At 38.0% G+C, this 11,432-nt stretch overlaps 1 protein-coding gene across 4 annotated transcripts in view; it reads right to left on the minus strand.

Moving 5' to 3' along the window:
• Positions 1-5,450: 5,450 nt before the first annotated feature.
• The window catches only part of MYO1B (myosin IB), a 184,379-nt gene continuing 178,397 nt past the window's right edge, over positions 5,451-11,432 (minus strand). For all 4 annotated transcript variants that reach the window (XM_011936421.1, XM_011936423.1, XM_011936424.1 and 1 more), the window contains one exon: positions 5,451-7,001. In XM_011936421.1, the coding sequence (XP_011791811.1) occupies positions 6,878-7,001 (124 nt within the window). In that variant the 3' untranslated portion in view covers positions 5,451-6,877. The remainder of the gene's footprint in view (positions 7,002-11,432) is intronic.

Raw genomic sequence — 11,432 nt, forward strand, 5'->3', positions numbered from 1 at the left:
GAATTTAGACAGATACAAAACTTATTCATTTCCTATTTGACTTTCTTAAGCAATTGATTCTTATTGGTACACATAAAACGACTAAGTTAAATATGTTTTCCTTTGACTATAATTTGCTTCTCATGAAAAAATAAATGATGCATATGTCTTTACTGCTACTAACAACAGTTACTCTGCCTTTTTGGTATTGCTCCTCTCTGTCAATTAAAATCCCAATTTCAGGAAAGCTGAGCTGGCAGAGATTATTTTTAAAAAGGCAATTCTGAATTTAACTAGCTCAGAATTGCACACAAGAGACGGATTACTGGGAAATGAGTTAGGAAAATCTCTTTAAAAAAAAGGGTGGGAGTATTAAAAAAGCCAAACAAAGATACGAACTCCACTTCTGGAACCATCTGGCCTCATCTATACACTATTATCATTGCACAAGATAACTGACTATAATATTTAAAGAATTAGAAAAACCTCAGAGGTCTCGTTACCCAATACTAAAGGAAGAGGGAAACAGGCAGCCTCACCTAAAAACAAGAGAAAACATTCACATGCATTTATATAAGACAGTAATTTTAGGAAGACTTTATGGAAAACTTTAAATGAAGATGACTAGTAATATGGCTAGAAACCACTGAGTCAATGGAAATCCAAAATATCGCATAAAATTAGAAACTGTTAATTTACTTCAAGGAAACATCTCATATTTTCCCCATACAATTCCATTAGGAACTCCCATGCTCAAATCCCTGTGGCAAAAGGAAAGGGCTTTATGTTCATATTTTTAAAACTCTGATGAACTATCATTACTTCCTATACCTGAAAAAGTAAATTTATTAGTTTTAATGCCTTTTTCCCCTGCCTACCACCCAGAGCTTAGGACCTGTCACTAAGAATTACGAATTTCACTTTTCAACGACTATGCCAACATATTTCAAAGCTGTAATAATGAACACAGTGTAATGTTGATACAAATAAACAATGTAATAGAAAAGAAAATTTAGAAACAATGCAGTGAAAAGGCAGGCCTTTTCAATAAAAGGTGTTGGGCCCACTAGATGTCTATATGGGGAAAAAATGAATCTTGACCCCCTACATCATTAAAAAAACTTTAAAAGAACCAATTAGGTTTAGGGCTAGAGTTGGCTCAAGGTGGTTAAGTTATAATTAAATCTTCCAGGTGTAAGCCGGATGCTTTCAGGTGGACTGAAATTCTAAATGCAATGGGTAAAACAATAGAGATTCTAGAAGAAAACATAGACAAATATCTTCATAATATTGGGTAAGCAAGTATTTCATAAACAGAAAAGAAAAAGTACTCACTATAAAGGAAAGAATTGATGAACTTGATTATATACACTACAACAGAGTTTCTGTTAATCAAAAGACACTGGTAGAAGAAAAAGGTAACCACACATCATGAGAAAATACATGTCACATACATAAAGAGCTCATATTCAAAATATATATACAATTGCAAATAAAAAAAAACTAGACAGAAACATTGGCAAAATACTTGAACAGGCACTTTGCAAATGGTGATATCCAAATGGCCAATATTGAAAAGGTAATTGAGCTCATCAGTCATAAGGAAATGAAAATTAAGGCTAAGATCCATAAGAAGAATCTTTAAAAGATGGACAATACCACCTACAGCAAGCATGTAGAGCAACTGCAACCCTCATGCACTGCTGGTGGGAGTGTAAACTGGTATCGCTCCTTTAGAAGTCAGTTTGACAATCTACTCAAGCTGTACATATGCTTACCCTATAATCCAGCAGTTCTACTCCTAGGTATATATTCAGCAGAAATGTGTACACATATCCACCAACAGACGCGTACAAGAACGTCTGCAGCAGCACTATGTACAATAGCCAAATGGCCATCAACAGTAAAATAGACCACAAAATTGCAGTGTAACAACATGAATTATATATTCAACAAGCTTAGCTATGTGCAAAAAATACAAATGAAATAAGCCAGGCAGAAAACTATATATTGTATGATTCAATTTATATAAAGCTTTAAAATGGGCACAATTAATAAATGTAGTACAAAATGAGTTACTTTTGTGGAAGGATTATGACTAGAATGCAGAAGGGGGCCTATGGGTGCTGTCTTTGGGGTGCTTGTTTTGGGTGCTAGTCACATGGATGCATTTCTGATGTATATATTATTAAAATGTATATTTTTAAAGGGAATATGACAATTCTGTTACTCAGTGGGCCCTCTCCCCCACCAGAAGAAAAAAAGTTGGGGTGAATATAAAATAACTGAAATAAGATAGCTAGTGATCTTTTCCTTAGTACTGCCAGGCCTCTGGGTGAATATGGAATTAAATTCTGTTCCCTATTCCTCCTTGAAATACTGAGAAGCTGAGACTATTTTCCTTGGTTATAAAGTTAGAGATTTTTGTTGAATTTCATGGAACTGACCAGAGGTGATCTAGCAACCATGCCAGAAAAAAAGTTAATGAGGAAGAGATTGTGGCTTATGCTGTACTGTGATTAACTCCAGATTTTGAAAATGATCTTCAAACCAAAGAAAATGAGGCAAACATTCCATGATTTGGAGGAAACCAACTCAAAACAATTAATTTTCTCCTGTGTGGCAAATGAAATAAAAGCTGAGGAGACCAGAAAGCATGTGCCACCTCATCAAGGTCATGGCTTCCTAGGGTTTAGCTAACAAAAACCTAAGAATCAAAGAGCACATAACAGAATTATTAAAATAAGACTCAAAGAAAGTGCTCCTCCAATAATAACCCAACAGAAACTCTTCAAATGTATGATGAAAACTTACAGCTGTTTTTCTCAACAGGAGGAAAGAAAAACAAAACTACTGCCCTTCTTTCTCTTCCATTCTTCTGTTTTAGTGAATTTGAGTACCACAACATTCATGGAAAAACAATGCCCAGCTTAAAGACAAAAGCTCTTAATATGATGCATTCTGGTTAAAAGTCATTGTGAGAACAGACACATTAACGAATTTACTAAATTCTTCCCCAGCAACTTACACCATTTTAGAGTACTTGCTATTTCAAGATTTCAATGAGTCTAAGAACTACCTTATCTATTATATATGAAAAATAACAGATAAGAAGTTTTGCCTTTTATATTTGGCCTAAAAGAATTTTGAACCATGCTCTAATTATCATAATTATACTCAATTACATGAACTTTGGAGAGTTCTCAGCATACTGACATGGCATAATAATCAAACAGTTCATTCTCTTAGATTTCTGCCAAATCCATAATACTGAAGATACCCCTATGATTCTCAGAACTCTTGGCCTGCTTCTTTGCCATTACAGACATACCCCCATCACCCTTGGGTATGAGCAAAGGTTTTCAAACTTGAGCTGAAGGCCTTACATTTGAGTTCTGGGTCCAAGTTATTATTGCAAGAGTGTGCAATACAAAACTGTAATCAAGTTATTAGAGAATAACTATTCCCATACTCCCTTCTTGTCCTGTGGCAGATGGAAATCAAAGTCAAAAGTAGCTGCATCAACTACACTGCATACCTTGGCAACTACCACGGTCTATTTGGTACCCATTACCTATTTACTTTTTTGAAGCCCATCAGTTAGTCACCCCAGGGTCTGGCCACTCCTAGTCACTACTGGACTAGATCTAAGAGTCTAGGTCCTAGGTGACTAGGTCTAGTCACTCCACTCACTCATAGAAGTCACTGCAGAGGCCAGGCAACCTTCTAAGTTATGGGCGGGCACAAGTAAGGCCTGTGAGGCCAGGCCAGAATACACAGGAATTCTGGAGTGTCACCAATGCTTTAACTTTCCATTGCAGGACAGTGACAGAAACCGAGATAAAGGAGTATCAGTTTCTTGCTCACTGTAATACAGTGATGCCACAGTTATTGGTAACCTCTAGTCAGGCACTAGGGTTGGCAGATTTGGCAGGCACGGCTCACTGGGCCACATGCAGCCAGAGGGAAGCTTTAGACTAGTGGTTCTCATTTTTGGGTGGCAATCAGGGTCACCAAAGGAGGACTTTTAAAGGCATAGACGGCTGTGTGTAGCTATAGAGAAGCTCTAGTATTTCCCTTGGTGGTTCTCAAACTTCAATGTGTGTGAGTCATCTGGAGATTTTTCTTTTTTGAGACAGGGTCAGACTCTTGTCGCCCGGGCTGGAATGCATCTGGAGATTTTCTTTAAAATGTCTGTTTTCAAACTCTATTTGAGATCCTGATTCGGTTAGTATAGGGTATGGTCCAGGAACTGGCATGGGTTTTTGTTTTTTGTAATTTTTTAAAAACGAGCTTTCTAGCCGGGTGTGGCGGCTCACGCCTGTAATCCCAGCATTTTGGGAGGCCGAGGCAGGTGGTTCACTTGAGGTCAGGAGTTTGAGACCAGCCTGGCCAACATGGTGAAACCCTGTCTCTTCTAAAAATACAAAAAGTAGCAGGGCATAGTGGTGTGTGCCTGTGGTCCCAGCTACTCAGGAGGCTGAGGTAGGGAAATCGCTTGAACCCAAGAAGTGGAGGTAGCAGTGAGTCAAGAACATGCCACTGTAATCCAGCCTGGGTGTCGCAGCAAGATTCTTGTCTCAAAAAAAACCAAAAAACAAAAAACTTCCCTTGTGGTGTTGACCCAGACTGACGCGCAGTGCCATTTTGGGAAACACTGCTCTATGGTAGGTTACCTGGGCCGCAGTGGCACTCTCGTTTGTAGTGTGCTCAAGTTATTATTGCTCTTCCCAATGGGGAATGTGAAGGGCTTTCACCTTGGTACATAAGGAAGCTTTCTGGCTGCAGTTCAGCAAATCTTTCCCAACACGTCAAATCACAACCCATGCAGAATGGGTTCCATGACCAAAAATTATTGAATACTTCAGTGACAAGACTGATTGAATAATCTGCAAATAAGGTATTTGGAACAATCTAACAAGTAGACCCATGGGATATTTCTCCTTTCCATCCTAGTCTTTCATCCTCAAGTTCCATTTAGGAAGCAACCCCATGATAATGAGTAGGAGACCAGGTAAATCCACCACAGCACATCCATACAACAGAAGAATGAGCAGCTCTTCATGATATTTTGCTAGGTGAAAAAGGCAAGATTAAGAACAATGGCTACAATATAATATACTAGCTTTTGTCTAACGCAGAAGAACGTAAGAATCTATTTTGACTTCCTCTTGCAAACATATGGACAAAGTAATACAAAAACAACTAACAACAATGGTTAATGTTTCAGGGAGGGTGGGAACTAAGCAGACAGGTGGTTGACAGGATGGAGAATTTGTAATGTATATCTTTTAACACTTACTTTTATGCTGAGCAATGTGAACACATTGCATATTATTTAAAACAACACACCCTCTCATTTCCAAATTTCTACTCGCCAGTATCAGGAACTACTAATCTACCACTTTAGGCACACATCAAGAAGAATCTAAGTAATTACATCCTCTACCTGCACCAATAAACACAAAGACTTCTGAGAATTTCTTTGTGTGAGCAATTTTTAAAAATACAAAAGTTGAGAGAAAATCCCCAGAAAATATTTGCAATTAATGTTTCTGGTTTATAAAAGATAAGTGAAATTCAGTTACACAGAGAACATATAATGTTTGGATTGTAAAGCCTTTCTGAGAGACGATACATTGACACACAACATACGAAAATAGCTTGAGATACAAAAATACAGTTGTGATTCAGCAAATGGCACCAAATTAGAACAATTTTATTAACATAATACCAATGTATATACATTATCCTCCCAAATAAGAAACAATTTGATTCTAAAGTTTAAAATGTAGTTTCCAAAATGAACCCTTATAAATTTGAAGGAATAGAAAGAAAGCCCTGCAAATTACATAAATTTAATTTTGATCCATGACTAAAATAGGCACCCTGTACCAATCACCTTACTCATACAAAAATGTGTATTATAAATAAAACTTTCAAAAAAGATCTTGGATGTTTTATTGCACATCATACAGAATGTTTACTGCTATCCGAATGGCTTTTAGCCCTTTGCTTTGTTAGGTGTTTAAAATATCTACTCAAATTTGGGTGAAAACAATATTCTGGGGATATTATCATTTCGAGGATCATATATGACATTTACCAGAAACAGAAACATATAATCTTACTGGACTGCTTCTGTCACTTTTTCTAAAATAAGAATGACTTCTATTTTCTACTGTTACAAGTAATTACCAGAGGTTTAAACAAATTAAAAGTCTGTTCAAATGTTAGTTTTCTTTTTTCCAAACAGAAACCACATGTAGAGGGATTTAACCCTGTTGTTCATCTCTGCTCCCTCTTAGGACCAGCCCTTCTTGAAGCCTATATTGTTAAATATCATACTACAGGGTTCCTAATAATGCTGTCCATCATTAACAGTTATTGTTTTGGTCTCAACATTTCTAAACCTTCTTAGATGTCGTTAAACCAGCACAAATCAGCCAGAATGCAATGGTCTCAAAAACAAAAAGATTCCTAATAAGTTTTCATACCATCTAGCACAGGGCCTAGCATAGAGTAGGCATGGAATAAATATTTGATGAATGAATGCAGTATCTTTTAAGACCATTTCCTATACTTATATGAATTAATGATTTATGAGTAATATGCTGATTTAGGGTACACAGATTTAACATGATGACTAAACGAAGAACACATCAGACATGAAAATAGACACTGTTAGTTTCTACAATCCTGCTCCAGGACAGAACATGTATTTGAAAGGTTAAAACTATTCCGATAATAAAAATTGATTAGTCAAATCTTTTTATTTTGCCAAAGAACTCTAAAAGCCTTTGGTGATTCCCAAACATACAATGAACCCCAAATAAAACAAAACCAAATTGCACTATTACAAAGAAACAAGTCCATGAAAGTAGAGAGGAGGCGCCAGTTAAGGGACAGCAACTTCAAGGAGACGGTTGTTTTTTCGTTTACATGTTGGGACACTCCCATTTTTCTGGTTTCCCTGAATAAACTTCACACATACTTTGTCTTGTCTGAACTGTACCAGGAACCTAGGAGAAAAGAATAAAACAAATTAATGTATACACAAAACAGCTCATGATTACAGTTAACACTTGCTTTTGTATTTTAATGGATACTGATCTTGGAGAGTACAGGCTGTACATCCCTAACCTAATCCAAAAATCTGAAATGCTCCAAACTCTGAAATTTTTAAAACACTGATATGATGCTCAAAGGAAATGCTTGTTGGAACATTTCAGATTTTAGATTTTCAGATTAAGACTGAAACGTTAAGTATAATGCAAATACAGTCTATGTGCTACCTAACAACGTTTCAGTGAACAATGAACCACATATATGATGGTGGTCCTGTAAGAACGGAAAAATTGGCCGGGCGCGGTGGCTCAAGCCTGTAATCCCAGCACTTTGGGAGGCCGAGACGGGCGGATCACGAGGTCAGGAGATCGAGACCATCCTGGCTAACATGGTGAAACCCCGTCTCTACTAATACAAAAAATTAGCCGGGCGAGGTGGCGGGCGCCTGCAGTCCCAGCTACTCGGGAGGCTGAGGCAGGAGAATGGCGGGAACCCGGGAGGCGGAGCTTGTAGTGAGCTGAGATCGCGCCACTGAACTCCAGCCTGGGCGACAGAGCGAGACTCCGTCTCAAAAAAAAAAAAAGAACGGAAAAATTCCCATGGCTTAGCGACGTCATAGCTCTCCTAATGTAAGGCAATACACTACTCACGTTTGTGGTGACTGATGTAAACATACCTAATTCACTGTCAGTCATATACGATGGGGGTCCCATAAGATTATGATGGAGCTGGCCTATACAGTCGTACCATTTTTTGTTTTTTATACTGTAGTTTTATTGTACTTTTTCTGTCCAGATAGACAACTATTTACCATTGTGTTATAATTGCCTACAGTATTCAGTACAGTAACAAGCTATGAGCAGTTGGCTATACTATAATATATAGCCTAGGTGTGTAATAGGCTATACCATCTATGTTTGTGTAAGTACACACTCTGACGTTTGCACAAAATCACTTAGTGACGCACTTCTTAGTACATATCCCCATGTTGAACACATGACTGCATTCCAAAACCAGAAACTGGAAACACTTCTTGTCCCAAGCATTTTGAATAAGGGAGCATCAACCTGTATCACTTCTTCCCATGAGCACTTCTTACACAGAATTGTATCAATGCAATTTACCTCCAGTAGTCCTCATTTAGCCCTAAGAAAACTGAAGTTCATTAACTCATCATATTCTAGTAAGATAGAAAGGCTAAGAATTATTTCTGTGTTTCAAATGGAAAGACCAGCATGTTATATTTCCATTTTTCCACGGCAAAAATATGGGAGGGGGCTCCTATTATCAACAAATTGGCTGGGCACAGTGGCTCACGCCTGTAATCCCAGCACTTTGGGAGGCCGACGCGGGTGGATCACGAGGTCAGGAGACTGAAACCATCCTGGCTAACATGGTGAAACCCCATTTCTAATAAAAATACAAAAATTAGCTGGGCGTGGTGGCGGGCGCCTGTAGTCCCAGCCACTCGGGAGGCTGAGGCAGGAGAATGGCGTGAACCCGGGAGGTGGATCTTGCATTGAGCCGAGATCGTGCCACTGCACTCCAGCCTGGGCGACAGAGCGAAACTCCGTCTCAAAAAAAAAAAAAAAAAAAAAAATCAACAAATTGAGAAAATGAGGTAAAGAATTTCACAAAAGGAAGAGGCCTGGCAACCCTCTAGTCTATGGCTTCTAAACACCAGTTACTCACATATGTCCTACATAGTTTTTGTCATATCTGCATAGTATGCTAATAGCTATTGCTAGCTTAAATGTATTTCAAAATAATAGTGACCTACAGAATATGGATAAAATCATGTGTTTGATCTATATTAAAATATTTATATTAAAATAAATATTAAAATATTTATATTAAAATAAATATTAAAATATTTATATTAAAATAAATATTAAAATATTTATATACAAATTATAAACATTTAGAATATCCATTAGTTTAGAAATTAATTAATGGATTAAAAAATCCATGAGTGTATTTTTCCCTCAGTGTATCATGTGGGCCACTGCTGGGATAAGAGACGACTTTAGGTGTACAACTGAGCATCCACAGAGTGTTCTTCACACCGTCCCTGTGCTAGTGCTTTGAAGGACCCCAACTGTATATGATGAGATCCTTGAACTGGGGACAGCGTCACTGGGGGACAGGAGAGCTGCATCACTGGGCCAGAAACCAGGTCTTCCAGTGGCAAAACCAGTCATCTCTTCTCTCCACCATCATCATTAGCATAGCATTATGACATTTTCCATATTCTCAGGGATGGTTTTCTCAGTCAATGGCACATTATTAAAGTGAGTCAACCTAACAACCACTGACCACTTACTGACATCGCCCAGCAATGTGAGGATCCACAGCTCTACTCTGTAAACATTAGTTTCAGTGTCAAGGTCTAAAGAGGCCACATTTTGCAAACATTATCTGCTAGAGTGAAACAAGGCAAATGTGCTTCTAATTCATCAATTGTTTTATAAGAATAGTGCTTCTGATCTTTTAAATGGGTTCTTTCTTTTCAACTTGAAAGCAATGAGGAAAGGACAGCTATAGTTCCAGATTCAACTATCTGAGATATATCTCTGGCATATATACTTATATGTATGTGTCTCTAAAAAGAATCTTTCAGGTTTATTGAAAATTCATACATTTAAAAAAATCAAACATTTTTACATTTTTATTTTCAAAGACCACTTGTGGCCGAGCACAGTGGCTCATGCCTGTAATCCCAGCACTTTGGGAGGCCAAGGCAGGCAGGCAACTTGAGGCCAGGAGTTCGAGACCAGCCTGGCCAACTTGGCAAACCCATGTCTTTACTAAAAATACAAAAATTAGCCAGGCATGGTGGTGCGTGCCTGTAATTCCAGCTACTTGGGAAGCTGAGGCAGGGGAATCGTTTGCAGCTGGGAGGCGGAGGAGGCTGCATTGAGCCAGAATCACACCACTGCACTCTGACCTGGGTGACAATGGGAGACTGTCTCAAAATAAATAAAAAAGACCACTTGTAAGTGTAATAAGTGTATAGGAACTTATTTCCCCAATAATCTTGGCATACATTAACTGTTTCCATGTCTATAATTCATGATTAAGATTCACACTAGAGGCCAGGCACGGTGGCTCATGACAGTAATCTCAGCACTTTGGGAAGCTGACATGGTGAAACCCCATCTCTACTAAAAATACAAAAAATTAGCAGGGCATGGTGGTGCACGCCTGTAACCTCAACTACTCAGGGGACTGAGGCAGGAGAATCCCTTGAACCCAGGAGGCAAAGGTTGCAGTGAGTCGGTATCTGGCCACTGCACTCCAGTCTGGGTGACAGAGCGAGACAATGTCTCAAAAAAAAAAAAGATTCACACTAGAAATAACAATAGAAAAGATATACTGAGGATTTGCTACATACCACACTGTTCTTGGCCATTTACTATGTTATTAGATCAGGCTTTAGGACAATCCTAGGAGGTAAGCACCATTATTTATCTTCACCTCATAGAAAAGAGAAAATCATCCTCCAACAAACAATAGCATGGAATATATTATTTCACGGCATTCATACCAGTTAGAATTTCAAGGTAAAAGGAACATAGATTAGTTGTTTGGATTTCAAATATTCAGAAAACCAATTGTATAACTTAAATGATATATGTGTATCTATTGTATGCACGTGTATACATATATGTATATACACACACATATATTTGAAATGTTTAATGAAACAAATTCACTTTAGTTTTTACTCTATTTGGGAACTTAAGTTTAGAAATATAGTCATGCATCATCTAATAAAAGGGATACGTTCTGAGAAATGCATCACGAGGTGATTTTGTCATTGTGCAAACATCATAGAGTGAGTGCACTTACCCAAACCTAGATGCTACAGCGTGTTATTGTACTGTAGGTAACTGTTGGTAACTGTAACACAATGGTATTTGTATATGTAAACTTAGTAAACATAGAAAAGGTACAGTAAGAATATAGTATAAAAGATAAAAAATAGTGTTCTTGTCTAGGGCCCTTACCATGAATGGGGCTTGCAGGCCTGGAAGTAGCTCTGGATGAGTCAGTGAGTGAGTTGTTAGTGAATGTGAAGGCCTAGGATATTACATTACTGTATACTTTATGAGTAATTTTTTCTTTCTTCAGTAATAAATTAACCTTTGCTTAATGTAACTTTCTGCTTATAAACTTTACAATTTTAAAAACATTTTTGACTCTTTTGTTTTGTTTTTGAGACAGGGTCTTGATCTGCCTCCCAGGCTGGAGTTCACTGGAGCAATCATGGCTCAGGGCAGCCTTGATCTTCCCAGGATCAGATGATTCTCTCACCTCAGCCTCCTGAGAAGCTGGGACTACAGGTGCATGCCACCATGCCTGACTGGCTGATTTTTTTTTTT

The sequence above is a fragment of the Colobus angolensis genome, unplaced genomic scaffold, assembly GCF_000951035.1.
Source record: "Colobus angolensis palliatus isolate OR3802 unplaced genomic scaffold, Cang.pa_1.0 Scaffold153, whole genome shotgun sequence".
NCBI classification, from domain to species: Eukaryota; Metazoa; Chordata; class Mammalia; order Primates; family Cercopithecidae; genus Colobus; species Colobus angolensis.